Source organism: Haliotis rufescens, unplaced genomic scaffold (genome assembly GCF_023055435.1).
Source record: "Haliotis rufescens isolate VD_foot unplaced genomic scaffold, xgHalRufe1.0.p SCAF_21, whole genome shotgun sequence".
In the NCBI taxonomy this organism is placed as follows: Eukaryota; Metazoa; Mollusca; class Gastropoda; order Lepetellida; family Haliotidae; genus Haliotis; species Haliotis rufescens.
Genome location: NW_025963902.1, coordinates 10599579 through 10624394, shown reverse-complemented (window position 1 = coordinate 10624394; position 24816 = coordinate 10599579). Strand labels below are relative to the sequence as shown.

The following is a 24816-nucleotide window of genomic DNA, read 5'->3' as shown; positions in this document are numbered from 1 at the left end:
TTGCCTGGCTCGACACTCAAGGCCCTTCCAGTGAGACCGTATAACTCTGTATACATCTGAGTCTTTCAAGAATTCTGACAACTGATGCCTGGAAACAAAATTAAGATAAAAATCGTGGCAGCCACAAATTTAGAACAGAAACCCATAATTCAATCACTTTCATTCTTAATCCCTCGACAGTTTGGGAATGAAGCTGTCGCACGTGAAACAATTCATTGCTTCACTCTCAATAGATACAAGTGGATTTACTAGGATATGGTCTTTTATTACCAACCTTTGTGTTTGTTTGTTTGTTGTTTAACGCCGCACTCAGCAATACCATGGATACCGTTTAAACAAATCGACAAAGTGCCCATGGGAATGCTTCTTGTCTAAATGTCGTATTTCCATTCTTCACTCAGATGTCAACGTCTTTCTCTTATTGTTATGAATAGTGACAATATATTCATGTCTGCTTTACGCGGTAGCGTACTCCGATGAACGTCAAATAAACGTTGCGTTTATGCTTTAAAAACATTCGTCAATGATTATGCCGATGCGACGTTAAATTTAAACTCACTCACTCACTCGCCAATGGTCACATAAAAGAATATCTATCTTAATATGATTGGTTGGTTGGTTTGTTGTTTAACGCCGCACTCAGCTATATTCCAGCCATATGACGGCGGTCTGTAAATAATCGAGTCTGGACCAGACAATTCAGTGATTGACATCATGACCATCGATCCATGCAATTGGGATCGATGACATGCATCAACCAATTCAGCGAGCCTGACCACCCGATCCCGTTAGTCGCCTCTTACTACAACATAGTTGCTTCACGGCTCGAAACAATTCAATGGTTCACTCTCAATAGATGCAAGAGGATTTACTAGGATATGGTCTTGTATCACCAACCTTTGTGTTATTCTTCTTCTTTTATTATTGTGTTACTATCGACGTAGACGATTTCAATATCAAGAGTACAATTATGCCTCATAAATATTTATCTATACACCTCTCAGTCCAGCGCCGACACAGGAATACATACCTTAGGGTCACTCGACTGTCTGGATACGAATACATATCTTTGGATAAATCTATTGCCAAGAGGTGAATTCATATATTTTGAGTAAATCTTCTTTCCATACAGCAATACATATCCAGAAGCTAGATCTGCTATGCAAATAGAAATACTTTACTTGGAATAAATCCGTTATCTCTAGAATCCTCAAGTTCCCATTTGTATTTCACGACATTAAGATTTTGAAACACACTTCTTTCTCTCTATCAATAAACGATTTCCATGATTACTTACCACATGCACTATTATCCAATGTACTTATAGAGATAATAATATTGAAGAGACGATATTGCGTGATGATATCACAGCCGAAAGCTAGGGTTGTTTAAATGTGGTATTTGTTAGTTTGTGGCAGCTAGATTCAAGCTGTAGGTTCACTTAGATTCAGACCCGTGAAGATCCGGGGTGGAATAGGTCTTCAGCAACCCATGCTTGCCATAAAAGGCAACTATGCTTGTCGTAAAAGGCGACTAACGGGATCGGTTGGTCAGGCTCGCTGACTTGGTTGATGCATGTCATCGATCCCAATTGCGTTGATCGATGCTCATGATGTCAATCACTGGATTGTTTGGTCCAGACTCGATTATTTTACAGGCCGCCGTCATATAGCTGGAATATTGCTGAGTGCGGCGTAAAACAACAAACCAAACCAAAACCAAAAAAACACTTAGATTCAACGGTATAATACGCACTTGTTTCTGGTGGTAATTTGTGGTTGTGCGTTTGATATTCTGTAGGATACTCATATCCAATATATCGCATTATTGTTACATATTATCTCTACAATACATCACAAAATTATATTCTAATCAGTCAAATCCAGCTTTTGAATGCATATTCAATCCTCTCTACGAAGATCTTTACAATAAGAAATCAACACTCACTCCACCACTCGGAATTAGATTGAAATCTGCAATTTCAGCTTCAAATATTAAACACCAAGATATTGCTCCTGCTCAACGTTTCTCATCTCCTCCTTGGCAAATGGTAAAGCCAGAGGTAGACCTCACATTAACAAAACTAAAGAAATCAGATACTAACCAATTAGTTTACCAACAAGAATACCATCAACTAAGAAACACCTAGGACACTTATAAATCTATATTTACAGATGGATCCAAGGATGGTGGTGCAGTTGCTAGTGCCACTGTCATTGGATCCAGAACAATATCTTCACGATTACCCGATAACAGTTCCATATTTACAGCAGAAGCACATGCCATTTTTACGGCACTAAAATATATCAGTCATCAGTCTAAACATAAACAATTCATTTTTTTTCTGATTCACTTTCGTGCCTTCAGGCGATTAACAATATGTCTTGCAAACATCCACTTTTAATCCAAATTCTTGAGTTATTTAATGATCCTGCTACTGGCCAATATGACATCGTCTTTTGTTGGTTACCAAGCCATGTTGGTATCACTGGTAACACAATGGCCGATGCTGCTGCTAAAGCAGCACTCACGAAATCTGTGACACCACTTCTCATACCATACACTGATTATAAACCTGCAATTAGATCTTATTGAAAGGTGAGGATCCTCCGTTTTGTGTCACTTGTGATGAAAGAATCACGGTCAAGCATGTCCTGCTTGACTGCATTGATTTTTCCATCACAAGGGATAAATATTTCAGTTTTAAAACAAGTAAGGACCTTTTTAATGATGTTAATTCTCGTTTAATCTTATGTTTTTTAAAAGAAATCGAACTTCTTCATAAATGTTGATGTGTTTAATGTATTATTTTACATATTGGTAGTGCTTATTTATAACTGAGATTGTTGGTGGCTGTACCCTCTCGGGGGGTTAAAGTAGTGTAAAATTATTGTCCCCCTAAGAGGGTATGTAAGTCCCACATCATTCAAAGTATTGTTATGCATGCCAGAATTTTAAAACGTAGGCTTTTGTCATTTTATTATAAGGCTTAACTGGTATACCATCGCCAGTGACTGAAGGGTTGACATAAATCCTGCCAGGGCCCATGCAGGAAGCAAAGGTACTGTAAGTCCCGATGGTCCCTGGTCCCTTTAGTTACTGACGATCTCTAGCCCATTTTTATATTGTGTTGTTCCTTAGTACTTTATGCTTTTTAAATCCTGCCGGGGAACCATGCAGGTAGCAGAGGTACCGTAAGTCCCCTTGGTCTCCAGTATGGTGATCTTACCCTTGTTGCTGGCGATCTATAGCCCCATTTTTATATTGTGTCGTACCTTAACAATCAGAAATCTTTAGTGTTCTACAACTAGTTTTGGGTCAATCTGTGATATATTGCTGGTTTTTATACTGTCCCTCGTCGACAGTTTTTATACCTATTGTATAACTTGTTCAAGTCACTTTATGGCTGAAATATTGCCGACGTGACTTTAATTAAACTCACTCACTCACTCACTTAAATGTTCCGCAACTAGTTTTAAATCTTATCTGTGATATTCTACTTATCATACTGTCCTTCGATGACAGATTTTTATAAAGTTTAAATATATGTATATTTCATGTATAACTTCTCGTCACGATATGGCTGAAATATTGCCGATGTGATGTAAAGCATTAACTCACTCACTCACTATTGTTACATATATAGCGATCAGCATGTCCTTCCGTTCGTTCGTTTTCCGATTAGGGAGCAGAACTCCAAAAACATTCAATGTTTCGTGATGAAACTTGTTATACATGTACATATCAGCCTTGTGGTGAAGTGGTGCCTTTTGATGATTTGGGATGTTGCACAAAACTGGACAGCATTATTTTTTGTCCTCACTGAAATGAACGTTTCCAATGGCAATGAACCCAAAGTTGGGTATAAGTAGCCATACTCCATTTCCGAGTTGCACCTGAATGGGGGAAAATGTCATTTGATGACTCGTGTTGAATTTTGTAATATTTCAACAACAGATATTATTAATTAATAATAATAATTAATAATGTTTAAAAAAGGTAGATGGCCTGGGTTATTAAGATGACGTTTGACAGCCAATTTATTTACAGTTATATTTTGATATTGAATGTATTCAGTATCATATCAGTATCACTGGGTCACATAACTGAGTGCTCTATTGACATTAAGTCGTGGATGTCATCAAGGAGGCTGAAGTTGAATGACGACAAAACCGAAGCCCCACTAACTGGAATGAAGCATCAACTTTGCAGTGCAGCAGAGACAAATATTACCATTGGACAATCGCAGGTTGACTTCATGGACAAAGTGAAAGTATAATCATTGACTCAAACCTCACCCTTGATGCCCAAGTTAACCAGCTTTGCAAATCATGCTACTTTCACTTAAGGTTCTACTACACCAAATCAGTACCAGTTTGGACAGCCTTCAGTGCAGATCGAGAGATATCTGCAGGCTGTGATTGGAGGATATTCTGTAAGATTTTTATGTCTTTCAAATGTACATCCATCCAGTTAGTAAAACTGACCATGTGTTTCTATATTTAGTACTTTCTTTTTCAACATGATGACTTATGCTGAATGTGACCACAGCTATTTTCAAGTAGGTGACATTTGGTGCGAAACTGGGGGTGTTGTCTTTAGCTTCCGGTACTCGGAAAAGGAGCTGACTAAGCTAGTCATTTTTTATTTTTTTGTTGCTGCTCTAAGGCCAAACTGTGCACACACGTACAGGTAATAGCTGTTGAATGCTTCGTTATTCAATTTTTTTTTTATACCGTTACTATAGAAGTCTATGGGAAAACATTTGGTTGTGTGTAACCTTAAGATGCATTGGTAAGATAAGGAACCTGATTCAGTCTTTGGTGCTGTCTCGGCTAGACTATGGAAACAGCTTGTTGTGGGGGGTTGCAAAGCAAACGCTAGACCGTCTCCAGTTAGTGCAGAACACGGCAGCCAGGATTGTGACAAGGACATCACGTACGTCACACATCACCCCTGTCCTCAAGCATCTACATTGGCTTCTGGTTGAGTCAAGGATCATGTACAAAATGCTGTCGTTGACTTACAAGTGTCAACAACCAGTCTCCAGCTTATCTCTCCACTCTGCTCCAGCTTCATAATCCACCAAGAACTCTTCGATCAGCAAATCAACACCTGCTACCTGTGCCTCAGTATAGACTTTCCAGCTATGGACTAAAGACTTTCAGTGTGGCTGCCCAAAGTTATGGAATGATCTTCCACTTGAGATTAGACTTTCCTCAACATTTCAGACATTCAAAGCAAAACTAAAGACACATTTGTTCAAAAAAGCTTACCAGAGTGACATTTGAATGTAGCGCTTTGAGCATGAACTCTACATGGAGGCTAGCGCATTTTAAGTGCACATTATTAATTACATGGGCTTTACGTTTTCTAATATTCTGCAGTGTACATTCAATAGTTTTAGAAGGGATGTTATGTTGAATTGCATCTTCGTTTAAAATCAGACTTTTCTCAGACTTTGTTCTGTTTTTGTTGTGTGTTTGTGTATGGTAAGACATTATAATAACCGTGTTTAGGTAAATATAGCATCGACTGAATTTGAGACGATGTGCACTGACAGTACGGTTGCACTTGATCAGGATGCGCGATTTTGCGATGTTCGAAGTACAAAGTCCTTATCATTGAGCACCCGAAGTCTGAGGTTTGAAGTAATACACCTTTGATGTAACGAAGTCTTGTAATATGGTTGAAGATGACAAATGATGATATTGCTGTTGCAGACAAGACATTAACTGGTCTTTATTAAAGATTGAAAGATGCCTCAAATAACTACTTTATACCAATTGGTATGATGCATTATCCAGATAAGAGCCAAGCCGCCCTTTGATCAGGTACTATTCATAAACTCCATTTCACCATCATAGATAATTTTCATTTGATGCATAAGTAATGGTAAAGACTTTACGCTGACTTACGGAACTTTGGGTTTTCCTTAGTTAAAAAATGTTAAATCCTTTGTGAAGATGAATATTCTTTTGCCATTAAGCTGTGAACACACTTACAACGTATATTATAGTGTTGATGATCAGTTCCCTTGAAGTGGGTATGCGAATACGTCCAAGACGCCAGTTACACAACCCGAAATAGTTCTTCATTTCTCTATGACGGAAGTGATGGCTGAACTTTGATGACTTCTTTTCGAAAAGTGCCTATTTCTATGAAAACAAGTACGACCACAATGAATGGAACGTTGAGTGCGTGTATGGAACGCATCTACATGACTTCACGAAACACTGGACGGTTTGTGTGGGTTTGTGGTAATTTGGGGAAGACATGTCACAGTGGATCTTGTATTCACTGTGTCAGGGTGAAACAGTTTTAACTCTCCGGAAATCAAAAGCGACAAGAAAATTTCCATGATCCTAAGAAATATTTGCTAATAGCACAGTCAAATGTGCGATTCTGACAATGTTGTGTGGACCCGTGAAGATCCGGGGTAGAATAGGTCTTCAGCAACCCATGCTTGCCGTAAAAGGCGACTATGCTTGTCGTAAAAGGCGACTAACGGGATCAGGTGGTCAGAGGCTCGCTGACTTGGTTTATACATGTCATCGGTCCCAATTGCGTGGATCGATGCTCATGATATTAATCACTGGATTGACTGGTCCAGACTCGATTCTTTAAAGACCGCCGTCATACAGCTGGAATATTGCTGAGTGCGGCGTTAAAAAACCAACAACCCCCCCCCCCCCAAAAAAAAAACAAAACAAAACCCGACAATGTTGTGAGCATGTCTTTTATGCATCATTGTCAGTGATGACACCAGGTGTTCGCGAAACGTTGAGGATATCCTGCCCTTCCGGTGGCACCCGTCCTCAACATGTCAGCGTCTACTCAACATCTCCCCATTAAACGTTTTGAAGGCCTTGAGTATGACATGCTGATCAAACAACATCTCTGACCTCTGATCCGGGGTAGGAATAGGTCTTTAGCAAACCACGCGCCATAAAAGGCGACTATGCTTTTCGTAAGAGGCAACTAACGGGATCGGATGGTAAGGCTCGCAGATTGACTGATGCATGTCATCGTATCCAAATTGCGTAGCACCTTTTAACGTCTTTTGGTATGACGCGGCCGGGGATCGAACCCCGGACCTTCCGCTCTCTGGGCGGACGCTCTACCACTAGACCACGGAGGCGGTAGAACATGTTGGAATGTACCTCAAAAGTTGCGAAACGTTGAAACCAAAGGCTGGAGTTGCTGTGATATTGCTCACAGAGAAAGTTTATAGGAAAAAGTATTATGTCTTATATCTTGGCGTGTTGTCTAACAGTCATTTATTGCAGAACAACCTAAGGGTAATTGAGTGTCTGCAAACAAACTGGTGGTTGATAGCACGAGTAATGATCATCGCAGTCGGTGCATGATGTCAGACAAACAGCCTAGTGAAACAGCTTTACAGAGAGATACTTTTGTTTATGGCGACTTTTAATAGAGTCAAGAATCTCCACAAATGCCTATTGTTGAGACGTTAATTAATGTATCATGGTGTAAATGTATACATCACGTATATGTCTTATGATTTTAGGTCGGGTAGCCTAGTAGTTAAAGCGTTAGCTCGTCACTCCGAAGACCCGGGTTCGAGTCCCGACATGGGTACAATGTGTGAAGCCCATTTCTTGTGTCCCCCGCCTTGATATTGCTGGAATATTGCTAAACGCGGCGTAAAACCATACTCACTCACTCACTCACTTAACAACACGTCCACACAAACTAGTATTCCACCTTGTGTAATCACGTGTTGTGCTTTGTCACTTTCTGATTAGAATATTTTTGAACATGTAGCTGAGATTTCGGATAATGCCACCCATTTGAATGTTATTGATGCATTGCTATCTGGTCTAAATCAGGAATCTGCCAGCTGAATACCGAGCATGAATTTGACGTCATTGCTGTTGATGTTTTACACTTTATTCGCTATCGATCACTGATAAAGAATATCTTTATATTTTGTAGTGTCTTCATTGCGTTTCGTCGTGACATGATTGCAAACATGGCGAAAGACGCGAATACATCCACCGTTTTTTGCTGAAATGAAGTTCAGTGTAAGAATTACTTCATAACATTCGACATGTGCAATGACTCAAATGAAAGAAGAACGTTTGAATTAAATGGAAGGTAGGACGTTTGATATTTTCCATTTGAAACCAAATAACTGGTAATTATAACCTTATGTCAGGGAACATGAAATAAATGTTTGTTAAGGCAGGCTTGACGTAACACTAATCGAGTAATCATGTTTCCTTACTATCAAATGGATCTGGAATTATTTGAAATAACATCTTTAAAGATAACATCATGATTGAGAGTAGCTTCTCAGGGCGATATGCATAACGACATCCTTAAATAACCCTTGTCTACATTGATTTAGAATACTATCAGTTTTAATTGCATTTGGATGTACTATTGATTGGATGGGATTCTTAACAAGCTTCTTAAAGAGGAACGAAAGAGTTTGTTAATGGTTTCAAGTCATAGTTTTGGAACACAAGATGTGGAAATATTTAAATTTGGCTTAAATGAGATTTACTTGTAGATCGAACATTTAATCATAATCACTACAATAAGCATTAACAAATAAGACATCATAAGTGTCCTTTCACTAAACTCACTTACCCATAAGGATTTCATCTCTGATGGTAGACGAAATGTACTTAAGTTTATAGAAAAAGGTCAGATATTAAAATCAATCAGTAAATGGTTTGCCATTCCCAGACAAAATCCCATAGGCCAATGTAAATATAGCCATGCATGATTGTTCGAGTTCCTTTGAGGTCACATTGTATAAATCCAGTATGTATTTTGCATTTTGAAAATAAGGATGTACTACCGAGCTTCTTGGTAATCTCTTCGTTGAATAAAATGCTGAATTTAACTACGATCCCCAGCGAGGTTGCCTAGCTTTGGTTACTGGTGGCCGATAGCCCGTGTTTTAGGTGAGGTGGGTGAAATGGGGTTTAACGTCGCGCCCAAGATTATTGCACTTATATAGCGACGTGCATGTACGTGTGTGTGTTTGTGTGGCTGTTTGTACTAGTCCGGACTGATGCCGATTTATAGTGCTAGCTCACTGAGATACCATGCCGCAGTTTAACATGAATACCCCACTCAGACACAGTATACTGACTCCGAGCCGACCAGTCCTTGTTTTAGCCCCTTAATGCCGAGCGCCAGACAGGGTAACAACAAGTACCATCTTTTAACGTCTTTTGGTATGAGGCGGCCGGGGATCGAACACCGGACCTTCCGCTCTCCGGGCGGACGCTCTACCACTAGACCACGGAGGCGGTCCAGCCCGTGTTTTAAAACTGTATATATAATATTGTCAATCTCAAATATGTTTCATGAGTTGTTTCTAAATATAGTCTGGTCAAATGTGTTTCACAACTTAAGAACAAAATTAATCATATATTAATTTGGTCTCGTCGCTATATGGCTGAAATAATGCCGATGCTACGTTAAATTTTAACTCACTCACTCACTCACTTTTACACACACTCACTCATGTGTCGTAATGTCTCCTATTTACACAGGGAACTACCGATGATGTGCAGGGTTGCACTGATTATGAGCATCTGACCGCAGATGCTAGAAATCCGATAAAAGTAAATAGAAGGTGCACGGAGTACTACACTGAAGAAGCAAACATTATGCTACCGATTTGTCATTGTGAAATGGTGTGATTATCTTAATGACAATGCCACAAGAGAGTGTATGGCTTTTTTGTACTCACCAGACATCAGATTGTGACATTGTGTGTTCATAGCTATGAATTCAAGATCAAGCGAACAAATATGCTTATAGAAACCATAACGAAAATATAAAAGTGAGATATCTGTTCAAATTGATTGTTCAATTAAAATGGTTCCATCCAACTTTTTTCAGGAGCCGTTTTCCTTATTTAATCAAATCAAATGCACATTTACCACTTGAAGCTGTAGTTGCAATGGATACAGATCGTTCATAATGTTTAGTTGGTGATGCAATGAAATTCGTTACATCAAGAATTCAAGAAAATTGAAATGGTGAGTTGACTCTCTAATATAATTTCAAACGACAAGAGGGTACGTAATGCTATGGTTCAACGTTTTATGATCGATGTGAACATGTAGTCAGAACCCCATTCGAAGTTATTGATTGGTTTAATTGATTGGTTTGTTGTTTAACGCCGCACTCAGCAATATTCCAGCTATATGACGGCGGTCTGTAAATAATCGAGTCTGGAGTCTTAATATCATGAGCATCGATCCACGCGATTGGGATCGATGTCATGCATCCACCAAGTCAGCGAGCCTGACCACCCGATCCCGTTAGTCGCCTTTTACGGCAAGCATAGTCACCTTTTACGGCAAGTATGGGTTGCTGAAGACCTATTCTAACCCGGAATCTTCACGGGTCCGCCTTTTACGGCAAGTATGGGTTGCTGAAGACCTATTCTACCCCGGATCTTCACGGGTCCGCCTTTTACGGCAAGTATGAGGTGCTGAAGACCTATTCTACCCCGGATCTTCACGGGTCCGCCTTTTACGGCAAGTATGGGTTGCTGAAGACCAATATTCTACCCCGGATCTTCACGGGTCACATACGGGTATGTGGATACCGCATTCAGACAGACAGACAGACAGACAGACAGAAGTTTATTCAAAGATACCGCATTCGCACAACAGTAACTTAATATAGACTCCTTAAATACGACACGATTACACGTTATATACCTATACTGTCATAGAATGTTTATTCCATTGATTCACAATACTGAAGAGCTTAGCAGATAAAGTACAGTACTGTATATTGTGCCTTACATTTTCATAAAAGATTTCCTTAATCAAGAATAGTATGGTCATTTGTTTACTGTTTTATTTGATGATTAAAATGTTTTTTTCAGGCTATAAAGAAGATAAGTGAAAATGAGATATCAGTATGTGTTAATGAGAATGTGTTTACTTCAGGGAAACTGGCGCACAGGGGAACCGTCCCACAGGAGTTTGTGAGCTAGAAACCAAGCTAGGTTACACAATGTGATCGATAATTATCTGCAAGGGGAGTCATTATAGAAGACCATGCTCTCGGGACAGAACCTTGTGTGCGGGAGCTAAGATACATTTACAAAAAAATCCGGAATGATCAATTAATGTTTCCTCTTAGGCAAATAAAGCGATTGACTGTGTAAATGCACTCCCATCAAATTGAAGAATTATTCCGATTAGGTGTAGATATTTCAATAAAACATGAAATACCACCAGGTTTGAATGGGTTTACCCGATTTTCTTACACTTGATACAGCTGCCGTGTAGAGTAATTGGAATCCTCAATTCCTCTATAGTTAAAGGGGATTTTTATCAGTGTACAAAAATGTATCATCCATCCTATTTCATCTTACTTCCCTCCTGTTATCATATTAAGATATATTTTCTTTTAATAAGTGATCGGGTAGAATAGGTCTTCAGCAACCCATGCTTGCCGTAAAAAGGTGACTATGCTTGTTGTATAAAGCGACTAACGGGTTCGGGTGGTCAGACTCGCTGTCTTGGTTGATGCATGTCATTGATCCCAATTGCGTGGGTCGATGCTCATGATATCAATCACTGGATTGTCTGTTCCAGACTCGATTATTTACAGACCGCCGTCATATAGCTAGAATATTGCTGAGTGCGGCGTTAAACAACAAACAAACCAACCAATCATATTAAGAAAGATATTTTTTTAAGTGACCATTGACGAGTGAGTGAGTGAGTTAAAATTTAACGTCGCATCGGCATGATCATTGACGAATGGTTTTAAAGCAAAACACAACGTTTATTTGACGTTCATCGGAGTACACTACTGCGTAAAACAGACACGAATCTGTTGTCACTATTCATAACAATCAGAGAAAGACGTTGACATCTGAGTGAAGAACGGGAATAAGACATTTAGGCAAGTAGCATTCCCATGGGCACTTTGTCGATTTGTTTAAACGGTATCCATGATTAAACTGACATTAGAAGTGGGTTGGTTTCAGTAAGTAACGAACTTGAAACAATAAAACAAAATTCAGTTCTGTATTCAGTGCAGGTGAAGGCCAATAAGGCACGATTACGAATGCCATTGCAATTGAATAAGTAGATCATAGCAAATGTTTTAGGTACGTATTAAATTAACTGCACGTAATGAGAGGTCCAACTCGGTAATATCAGACTAATTTCATCAAACTGCAGCATCACGAGGGTTGGAGTTCCGTTACTGAAAACAGGAGCTGTGTCTGTGAGGACATTAGCTGATTGTACAGGGGTTGGTAGGCTGCGGGAACAGTCACTCGCACGTGACATGTGGGGCCGAAACTTTATCTACTGACGACTGTTTGATATTTACCGATGTCGCACCCTGGGGATATAGGATCCGCTTTCACTTCAACTAATCAACCTTCGCACTTTAACCCGCTGTTAAATTTGCCAATGAAATGCGTATGTTGGGTTCTTTATTAACAGTCGAGTTAGAAAAAAGTCAAGGGACAGCCTTTCCCCTATCCTACATCCTAACCCTTCTCCCAAACAATTTAAACTGCGTTAGCTCCAGACACAAAAATTGTTTTCAAGTGCGATAAACTTAATATATATTTTGTTAAGTTAGACGTAATATAATTTGGTGTAAACGCTTTGTGACTAAACCTGTTATCAGAATAGAAGGCCACAAGAAGATTGCATAGCGTGAAGGGCAGAATAATTGACCGTTTCTCACGTTTAAACGCTTTGCTAGACCAAAACGATTATAGAGGCATCAACTCTTACAATTCTTACTTAACGGTGACATCAGACCTTCCATGTTCTTTCAATTGGCCGTAGCAACTTGGGAAATTTGCCTGGGAAACAAAGAATTATTCAGGATTGGCACCAACAGGATTCCTTTGATCCCCAAGAAACTCACCATTCTTCTGAACTGTCCACTATTAAACAGTGTATCCTTAAGTGAGAATAACTAGTTCAGATTATCCACCGAAACAGATCAAAATTTGAAGTAAAGGTAAAAATAGCTGCCATAATTTTATGGTTGCTATATGGCTGAAATAACGCCGATGCGACGTTAATTTTTATCTCACTCACGCATTCACCGATAATTATATGAATGGACAACTTGAAACTGATATTTTATGGTCATTTCATATAATTTTGACATATTTTGACCATTATGTTTAAGTTTAATCTGATTCGATGGATAATCAGGACTGGTTATTTTCTAACACAGACGATTTATAACATATTGTAAAGTTATAAATCGGCGGATAATCTGGACTGGTTATTTACTTGCCTTGCCAATTGATATTATATTGTACACTTATAAAGATACACTTCTCCAACTGCGATAGTGAGGGTATAACATAATATCTTTACACATCAAAGTGACCGTATCGTCAGCTATCCTTAGGGCTTTGATATATGCACGTGGAATCGTACAACTATTGTAAACGACGGATGAAAACACACATGGAAATAGTTTGTTTAAAAAATAAACCGCGAGTGGGAGTTATTTATCATGCCATAAAACACTGCAGGGAGAATAAACCATGAGGCTTTATTGTATGATTAACAACGACCACGAGTCGTTTATTTCTTATATAGATATCAAGACTATGTACAGCCTCTTCTAAGGATGCTGACATCATGTACAAATATTTACCAAAAAATTAACAATGATAACTCCCTGAAAAGAATCCGACCTCGAAAATGTCGGACAAGTCCATTTTACGAACACGTGGATTAAGTTTGGTATTTCCCGCATATTCTCACAAACCTCACGTCACCTTTTCTCCTGATACCGCTTTTCATATCTCTCCCACTTTTGGATGCGATCGTTTGGCAACTGCGTTTATCTGCGTAGCCCAGTACCATCTATGGGGAACAACTCACTAGACACTTCCCTCTGAAAAATAGATGTGACGTTAAATTTTAACTCACTCACCCCCTCTGAAAAATAACATCGTCCAATATATGACGTCATCAAGTAGCGAGCGCATATTCGAATCTCCAAAATTTCTAGAACAATGTTTTATCGTGAAATAAACCACGCTTCGTTCTTCATTGTTCTTTGCGATTTAACGCTATCTTATATACTGAACCGCAAAAGAAACGTCACCCCAAGTAACATTGCATCAAAAGTTGTCATTTAAAAAGCTGGGTAATTTTTGTCAAAATTTCTAAAATTTAACATTACCTTGTCCGGAAAAATGAAATTTGATGATAAAAAACAAAGCAGATGACAATAAAACCGATCGCCCAAACGCATCACGGCAACGGCCATGGTAACCCGATGACGGTGAGGACCCGTGCAAATTGAAATGCACATGCGTTGCCCCATTTCTTGCCCTATAAAAATCCACCCAGATCGGATAACATTCATTCGTTATTGAATTGCTACCATATGCCAAGATTGAAAAGAAATCAGCGACACCCATCCCTTGGACGATTGCAAGCTGGACAAACCGCCCACAAGTAGCCAATGCATTTAAAGTCCACATAAGGACCATATACAGGCTCCGGCAACGGTACCAGACCACCAAGACTACAGATGACCGACCACGTAGTGGAAGACCAAGGGTCACCACCCGACGTCAGGATCGTCAGATTGTGCGACAGCACTTGCTACTGCTACCGCTTGCTACTGCTGCGGAAACTGCTCAACAGACCATGGGGACACACCAGCGACACATTAGTGCGGACACCGTGCGTCGACGATTGACGAGCAGACACCTCCACTGTCACAGGCCTCACCGAGGACCCATTCTGACACCACGTCATCGTCTTCAATGGCAACATAGCACCAGCAATGGCGCCACCAGCAGTGGAGAAGAGTCCTCTTCTCAGACGAGATCCGTTACTGTATCTTAACAGCAGATGGCAGAGAGAGAGAGAGAGAGAGAGAGTCGGGCGACGCCGTGGGAAACTTTATTCGGATGCCTGTGTTGTTGACACTGACTCTTTGGATGGTCCGAGCATCATGGTGTGGGGTGGAATTGGTCTTGCACAGAGGGTCGGCCCTGTGGTCTTCCAGAGCATCGGTCCAGGGAGAGGCAATGGTGTCACAGCAGCTCGGTACATTGAGCAAGTATTGAGACCACACGCCATACCCCATTTGGCACGTCGCCCCAACCAGGAGTTTCAGCATGATAACGCCCGTGCCCACACTGCGAGAGCAGCAAGAGACTTCCTCCAGCAGAATGGCATCAGAACCATGCAGTGGCCTGCCCTCAGTCCCGATTAAAAACCCATTGAGCACCTATGGGACGAGATTCAACGACGGCTGAATGACGTCCGACCAAGTCCGACAACTGAAGCTGAACTGCGTCAGGCGTTCCTCAGAGTGTGGGCTCAAGTGCCTATGGCCTCCCAATTTTTGTGTACACTCGTCTATATTTCTTCAGTGTTGTTCGTTCATTGTAAACAAACACATGGTGTCGAAGCCGTTTTTCACCGCCATTTTACCTTTTACGCCCAGTGAAATCTATTTCAACATACATCTGAGATTGCTTAATCTCTGGCGTTGACGTTTTATATTTAGTACCCTTCGAACCAAACGTACATATCTATATCATTATGTGGCCCCGATTAAGTTGGAGATGGCTGAGACGAAATACCGACAACGTATTTAGTAATCGCTTTAATAAAACCCGCTCTATTACCCCAATGAGTCAAGGCAGCCATTTCGGAATGTAGTAAATATCTAAAAATAACACATCGCTTGTATCGAACTACGGATGTATCGAGGAGGCACGCGTGGCCTAGTCGTCTGGGGTTCCGCAATTCGCTGTGCAGAGTTTACTAGCTTGGGCTCGCCAGAAACCTATGATTCGAATCCCAGTTCGCCCCGATTATGTTTCCAGGTTTGTCAGCACCATACCCGTGCTCGTGGGTTTCAGCAAAGTGGTAAACGTTTGAGACCTGCATCACTTCGGGCTTTCCTCCCGGATTAAGTTGACATACCATGATATAATTGGAACTGTGGTATAAGCGTCATGAAACCAAACCAACAGACTCACTGACTGACTGATGGATATATCGATAGAGGTGAGATTTTCCAGATAACTGCCAGCTGACAAGTTTAACTGTTTCTCTCTAACTGTTAATTGTTTCTTGGGATGTTTTCCACTCGCATGATACTCCTGAAGATTTGGTTGGTCGGTTGGTTGTTTTACGCTGTACTCAGCAATATTCCAGCTTTATGACGGCGGTCTGTAAATAATCGCGTCTGGTCCAGGCAATCCAGTGACATCATGAGCATCGCTATACGCAATTGGAATACGATGACATGCATCTACCAAGTCAGCGAGCCTGACCACCCGACAAGCATAGTCGCATTTTATGGCAAGCATGAGTTGCTGAAGACCTATTCTTCCCCGGATCTTCACGGGTCAGCACCCGAAGAAGAGCATGGACAATTTAAACTCAAGATCAGTCTATCAATGGCATGTTATGTTCATATACATACCATACGTGTACATCTATCAAAAACTTAATTCGAGTCTGCTCGTCAATATCAAGATTATTGTCGGAATCATGTTTTCAATTTGATAGGGCATGAGACAATGATTCAATGATTTATCACGTTAACTTGTCCCTCGTCCCACGAGACGTACCGTCCAGACCTTACCGACAACCAAATCGTTCAATTACAGGCGTGTTTGGTTTCTAGACGGGAATATCTGTCTCAGATAGTCGAACAGATTAGTGGGTAAATACATTTATTATTTATTATCGGATCAATCTGTCTTTCCGAGTTATTCTGATACTTCCAGAATCTGACCATTATGCAACATCGCGGATAGATTCACCTATCACCTATATTATATACTCTTCAAAAAAAGAAAAGAAACGCAATACGGATATCTTTGGCCATAAAAGCAAAATTAGCAGACGAAGAGGTGCAATATGAAGAGGTTTAATGTGTTATAGTGTCAGTGACAAATTTCCCGGATCAAAATGAACTATGAACGGTATCAAAGTGCAGGGTTTTTGATTGCCTGACATCAATCGAACAGTGACAGTTCAACAACATGCCAAGATTAACAGAAGTGCAAAGAAACAATGTCACAGGCCGCTTGGAGACAGGGGAATCCCGATCAGCAGTAGTCCGGGTTTTCAATGTAGCGCCCAGCGAACATCACAAGGCTGTGGGATCGGTTTCAACAGCATGGGTCAACATGTGATCGGTCAAGGTCGGGACGACCAGGAGTAACCACCCCCGCCAACGATCGCTACATCCGACTGCGCCTACTACGTGAAAGGGCGACCACAGCCAACTTAACCGCATCCCAAATACCCGGACTGTGCACAATCTATGACCAGACCATACGAAAGCGTTTAAGGGCAGCAGGTCTACGTTCGAGACGTCTTGTTCGACGCGTCATATATATAGTGAAGCTACAACAAAGTCAACAACGACTGCATTGGTGTCGTCAACACAGGGTACGGCTTCGACTGGGATGGAGAGACGTCAAGATGCAGACGTCTACAGACGTTGGGTAGAACTGCTTACAGGAAGAGGACAGGTTTGGTGGGGGTAGCGTTATGATGTTGGCGGATATATCTCATCTTGGACAGGTTTGGTCCCAATCCAGGGCAATCTTACAGCTCAACGATACATCAACGAAATTCTCCGATCACACGTCCTTCCAATTGCACCCAGCGCCTACGGTGTATTCCAGCAGGACAACGCTCCACCGCATACAACACGGATCTCAAGAGCCTGTCTTCACGGCAACAACGTTGATGTTCTCCCCTGCCCCTCCAGATCCCCGGATGTGAACCTGATAGAGCACCTGTGGGATGAATTGGAAAGACGGCTACGCCGACGTCAACCACAACCCCAGACGTTGCAGCAGTTGGCCGAGTGGACTACCATTCCCCAGGATGTGATTCGCATACTCGTTTTTTTATGTGGTGACGTAGTGAGTCAGGAAGTAACAAAATTTTACAGGACTGTAAATTGTCGCTCAGTATGCTTTCATAAGCATTATCAATATAGTCCATCTTACTATCTTATTCATGACAATCACTTGTAACCTCATGTTACAATATGTGTACACATTGCGATCAACTAATTCTCACATTACAGTAATATTACACAATGTGATCAACCAATTCTCACAGTAATATTACACAATGTGATCAACCAATTCTCACATTACAGTAATATTACACAATGTGATCAACCAATTCTCACAGAAATATTACACAATGTGATCAACCAATTCTAACATTACAGTAATATTACACAATGTGATCAACCAATTCTCACATTACAAGATGTGTACACAATGTGATCAACCAGTTCTCACATTACAGTAATATTACACAATGTGATCAACCAATTCTCACATTACAGTAATATTACGCAATGTGATCAACCAATTCTCACATTACAAGATGTGTACACAATGTGATCAACCAATTCTCACAGTAATATTACACAATGTGATCAACCAATTCTCACAGTAATATTACACAATGTGATCAACCAATTCTCACATTACAAGATGTGTACACAATGTGATCAACCAATTCTCACATTACAAGACGTGTACACAATGTGATCAACCAATTCTCACATTACAAGACGTGTACACAATGTGATCAACGAATTCTCACATTACAGTAATATTACATAATGTGATCAACCAATTCTCACAGTAATATTACACAATGTGATCAACCAATTTTCACATTACAAGATGTGGACACAATGTGATCAACCAATTCTCACAGTAATATTACACAATGTGATCAACCAATTCTCACATTACAAGATGTGGACACAATGTGATCAACCAGTTCTCACATTACAAGATGTGTACACAATGTGATAAACCAATTCTCACATTAAAGTAATATTACACATTGTGATCAACCAATTATCATATCATTATAGTCGGAGGGCACGGGTGGCCCAGTCGTCTTAAGCGCAGCAATTTCCTGTGCAGAGTTATGTTCCGAAGGCGTATCAGAACGCATGGGAATCCTAGGTTTGCCTATTAAATTATTCTGGGTTTGTCATCACCATATTCGTTTTCGTGGGTTCCTACCTACATTGTACACGACTTCGGGCTTTCTTCAACAACAAGGCACGGCGTGATATAACGCCCAAAGACTTATACAGTCGCCATTGACGTCAGTAGATCCCCGCGTGGTCCCGGAAATGATAGGTCCCCCAGCACTCTCTATTTTGTCTTAACAGCTGAATTACCAGGGATGGAAGGGGTAGCCTTGATACAAATGATGTTAAGTGCATTGCATGTTTTAAGTACAAAACTGTCCATGCGTACTGGGTACATTAAAAGAAAATACACAACACGGCAGCATATTGCTGCAGGAATAAAAGAGATCAAAACAGAGAATAAATTAGACTTGGTATTCTCTATTGATGAAAATGAACAAAAGTGGCTACCGGCATCAATTATCTCCAGCTGGTAAAAGCCAGTCATGCCAATATGGTGTTGACTTCCGATGACCTTCCTTTGGCACTGCTCGGAGGTGAGCAGCAGTGTTCAAAGGGGGTGCAGAGAGCCTCGAGGATGATCAACGACGAGGAAGACCTCTTACGGCCACCACAATGGAAAATGTTGATAAAATACATGATACCTTTGTGGATGATTGACTAATCACCACACGTTACAATACCTTAGGCATCACTCATGAGAGAGTTGGGAACATTATAAGGAACGAACTGGGCAAGACAATGATTTCAGCGTGCAGGGTGCTGAGGATTCTTATTCTTGGTTAGTTGGTTTGTTGTTTTACGCCGCAACTCTTGGTTGGAAAAGTTTCAAATTCATCATCTCTCGTAAGAATGTACGTCGTTTTGAAGCAGACGCTACTGATTCATTTGTTTGTGTGTTGTTTTACGCCGTACCTAGCGATATTCCAGCTATATGACGGGGGTCTGTAAATAATCATCTGGACCAGGCAATCCAGTGATTGACATCACGAGCATCGATCCACGCAATTGGGATCGATGACATGTATCAGCCTGACCACCTTATCCCGTTAGTCGCCTCTTACGACAAGCATAGTCGCCTTTTATGGCAAGCATGGGTTGCTGAAAACCTACTCTACCCCGGATCTTCACGGGTCGTTACTGTTCAGCGATTTGTAACCGTGGATAGGTTCACCACTATCAGCCAGAAACGAAACAACACTCAAAGCAGTGAAAACATCTGACGTCACCCCCTCCTAAGAAGTCAAAGTCTGTTCCATCAGCTGGGAAGGTGATGACTTCTGCTATCTGGTATTCCATAGGAGTCGTAGTGGTAACCTACTTCGCGAAAGGTCATCCATTAATGGCCAGTTTTATGCTAAGTGAGAATATATCTTGGCTACACGTCGTGGAAAACCCACACGAAAGGTGTGTTGTTCCTACCAGGACAATGTACCTGTGCACATCTCTGTTGGTGCTAGATTTGGCACCGTCATATTTCAATCATTTTCCAACCTTGAAGAAAGAAGCGTCTCACAAGCATTATGGGGAACTTTTAGAGGAAGATTTCTACACCGGTGGGATCCAGGCATCGTTGACAGAAGCGTGTGGACCTCGTAGGGGATTATGTTAGCATCCAACTCCATCAATGCAGTCCATCACAGTAAGGCTCAGAAATTTTAGCTACAATTGACACTTGATCGGGTGGTCAGTGACTTGGTTGATCGTTTCCCGACGGTGTTGTTCTTGATATCAAACACAGGTCGGCAGTGGATTAGCCTAGTGGCTAAAGTGTTCGCTCGTCACCCTGAACGCCCGGTTTCAATTTTACATGAAACAATATTTTAATTTCAGGCGGCGTAAATCACAATTACTCACTCAAACACATGTAGTGAAATAGCTGGTCTATAGCTGGCTATACTTCTCAATTTTATTAATGTGTGTACTTATATGTATAATGCGCTAACCCCCATACACTCGTTGCATTTTCAAATCATCGCTAACATTACTACCCAAGTGGACCCGTGAAGAGCCGTGGTAGAATAAAAGCTCTTCAGCAACCCATGCTTGCCGTAAAAGGCGACTATGCTTGTCATAAGAGGCGAATAATGGGATCGGGTGATAAGCTTCGCTGACATGGTTGATGCATGTAATCGACCCTAATTGTGTGGATCGATGCTCATGATATCAATCACTGGATTGTCTGGTCCGGACTCGATTATTTACAGACCGCCTTATATATTGCTTAGTGCGGCGTTTAACAACAAACCAAACCAATGGATCAGTACACTAGATTTTCATTCTTAGAGCCCTGGCGAGTATATAATTGAACAATTCTATGATAGAGAGTGGTTTGTATCTCACGAAGTAACAAAATCTTTCCGTGATTATAGATAGCCAAGAGCTCCATTTAGTTAGACGTCGCTTCCCAGCAGACCAGTAAAATATTCATTACCCCCGCCGCTCTAAAATTGGCCTTGTGATAAAGATTTACATTATTGAGGTGTATTGACCCTTGACTGGGACTTGAGCTGTACAGTGACCCTTAAGTTCGCAACAACGGCGAAGACTTCACAAACGTGGACTAAATCAATAAAGAAAGTCTGAGAGTGTGAACCAATCTTTCAACGTCCAATTAAAGACATAGAATATAATTTAAGGCCAATATTTGGACAGCCTACTTCGTTAAAAGGAACACCTCGTGAACACTTTCTGCAGGTCTAATGGTAAAGTTGGGACTCAGAGATAGTGTGCATGGTTCAGGGCGAGGAGAGGGATCGGTTATTTTGTTGATTAAACAGTCTGTTGGGATTCCAGGAAAACAGGTCAACAGTACCCAATGTCAGTCGTAAAATCCGAGGATCGGGTAGTTACAAATGTGATCTGGATGACTGTAAAATCGTGCCTAAACGGCGTGCATCGTTGCTCATGCTCTCCGCCACTGGTTTGCGTGACCTAGATTAGATTATTCACAGACCCCTGATCCTAAATGCCTTCCAACTGTGTTGACACCATCTGGCCCAGAATACCTCCCAAATGTTGAGACATCATCTGATCTGCAGTCTCCCCCCGCCACTCCCCACCCCAACCCCAACTGTGGTAACTGATTCCTAGTACCGTCCTACTGTGGAGACACCATCCGGTCCAAAATACGTTCCTCCTGTGGAGACCAGCTGATCCCCAGGACCTCCCTTCTGTGGAGACCCGTGAAGATCCGGGGTAGAATAGGTCTTCAACAACATATGCTTCCCGTAAAAGGTGACTATGCTTGTCGTAAAAGGCGACTAATTGTGTGGATCACAATAATAATGAATAATAATGTGTGTACTTACATGTATAATGCGCTCACCTCCATACACTCGTTGCATTTTGAAATCGCTAACATTACAACCCCAGTCAATGGATCAGTGGACCCGTGACTATCCGGGGTAGAACCCAGCAACCCATGCGTGCCGTAAAAGGCGACTGCTTGTCATAAGAGGCGAATAACGGGATCGGGTGGTCAGGCTCGCTGACTTGGTTGATGCATGTCATCGACCCCAATTGCGTGGATCGATGCTCATGATGTCAATCAGTGGATTGTCTGGTCAAGACTCGATTATTTACAGACCGCCGTCATAAAGCCGGAATATTTATGAGTGCGGCGTTAAACAACAAACCAACCAACGAACCCTTCTGTGGACACACCATCTGATTCCCAGTACCTCCCTACTGTGGTGTCACCATCTGATCCACAATACCTCCCTACTGTGGTGACACCATCTGATTCACAATACCTCCCTACTGTGGTGACACCATCTGATTCCCAGTACCTCCCCACTCTGGTGACACCATCTGATTCCCAGTATCTCCAGACTGTGGTGACACCATCTGATTCCCAGTACCTCCCTACTGTGGTGACACCATCTGATTCACAAAACCTCCCTACTGAGGTGACACCATCTGATTCCAAGTACCTCCCCACCCTGGTGACACCATCTGATTCCCATTACCTCCCCACTGTGGTGACACCATCTGATTCCCAGTACCTTTCCACTGTGGTGACACCATCTGATCCCCAGTACCTCCCCACTGTGGTGACACCATCTGATTCCCATTACCTCCCTACTGTGGTGACACCATCTGATTCCCAGTACCTCCCCACTGTGGTGACACCATCTGAATCCCAGTACCTCCCTACTGTGGTGACATCATCTTATCCCCAGTACCTCCCCACTGTGGTGACAACATCTGAATCCCAGTACCTCCCTACTGTGGTGACACCATCTGATTCCCAGTACCTCCCTTCTGTGGTGACACCATCTGATTCCCAGGACCTCCCCACTGTGGTGACACCATCTGATTCCCATTACCTCCCTACTGTGGTGACACTATCTGATTCCCAGGACCTCCCTACTGTGATGACACCATCTGATTCCCAGTACCTCCCTACTGTCGTGACACCATCTGATTCCCAGTACCTCCCTACTGTCGTGACACTATCTGATTCCCAGTACCTCCCTACTGTGGTGACACCATCTGATTCCCAGTACCTCCCTACTGTCGTGACACTATCTGAATCCCAGTACCTCCCTACTGTGATGACACCATCTGATTCCCAGTACCTCCCTACTTTGGTGACGCCATCTGATTCCCAGTACCTCCCTACTGTGATGACACAATCTGATTCCGAGTACCTCCCTACTGTGGTGACACCATCTGATTCCCAGTACCTCCCTACTGTCGTGACACTATCTGAATCCCAGTACCTCCCTACTGTGATGACACCATCTGATTCCCAGTACCTCCCTACTGTGATGACACAATCTGATTCCGAGTACCACCCTACTGTGATGACACAATCTGATTCCGAGTACCTCCCTACTGTGGTGACACCATCTGATTCCCAGTACCTCCCTACTGTCGTGACACTATCTGATTCCCTATATCTCCCCACTGTGGTGACACCATTTTATTCCCAGTACCTCCCTACTGTGGTGATACCATCTGATTCCCATTACCTCCCTACAGTGGTGACACCATCAGATTCCCATTACCTCCCTACAGTGGTGACACCATCTGATTCCCATTACCTCCCTACTGTGGTGACACCATCTGATTCCCAGTACCTCCCTACAGTGGTGACACCATCTGATTCCCATTACCTCCCTACAGTGGTGACACCATCAGATTCCCATTACCTCCCTACAGTGGTGACACCATCTGATTCCCATTACCTCCCTACTGTGGTGACACCATCAGATTCCCATTACCTCCCTACAGTGGTGACACCATCAGATTCCCATTACCTCCCTACTGTGGTGACACCATCAGATTCCCATTACCTCCCTACTGTGGTGACACTATCTGATTCCCATTACCTCCCTACTGTGGGGACACCATCTGATTCTCTGTACCCCTCTACGGTGGTATACAACAGGTGATCCCAAGTATTAAACTAGTGTTAGTGCCCCCAACAACCATTGTGCAGCTCTAATATCAATCAAGGATTGTAAATAGCTACATAACACGTACACAATGTTTATAGCGTAAAAGGTTTGGCATATTTCCTTGGAACTTGGCAGTAATCAAAGTATTGAGTCGATCTATTCCCCCTTCGTAGCATTCAAGGAAACGTTTACAAGCAAAGATGGGGGAAAAACTATTGATTTCAATCTTAACATGTTTTAATCCCTCAATTTCCAAGCGTGTCGCGAGTAGTATTTTCATACAAGCAATCCGCACCGCATTCATGGCAACCAGCGAGAGAAAAATTAGGAATCATTTTTGCCAGCGTAGTAATTTCCTGTTGGACAGTTCAAGACCAACTTTATTAATTTAGATTTGGGCGAGTGCTGTAATAGCATTCTTTCAGGAGTCAATTTGGTGTTC

At 41.8% G+C, this 24816-nt stretch overlaps 1 protein-coding gene across 1 annotated transcript; it reads left to right on the top strand.

Annotated features, from left to right (window-relative positions):
* Nucleotides 1–21981: 21981 nt before the first annotated feature.
* On the top strand, nucleotides 21982–24368 carry LOC125382955 (sialidase-like). The gene is made up of 2 exons (XM_048401336.1): nucleotides 21982–22044; nucleotides 22755–24368. Exons 1-2 carry the CDS (start codon nucleotides 21982–21984, stop codon nucleotides 24366–24368), a joined length of 1677 nt encoding a protein of 558 aa, XP_048257293.1.
* The last annotated feature ends 448 nt before the right edge of the window (nucleotides 24369–24816 follow it).

Coding starts and splice junctions, on each gene's coding strand:
- LOC125382955 (XM_048401336.1), top strand. CDS start 21,982: ATGTTGAGACATCATCTGATCTGCAGTCTCCCCCCGCCACTCCCCACC. Junction 22,045..22,754: donor CCACCCCAACCCCAACTGTG/GTAACTGATTCC, acceptor TCTGATTCCCAG/TACCTCCCCACTCTGGTGAC.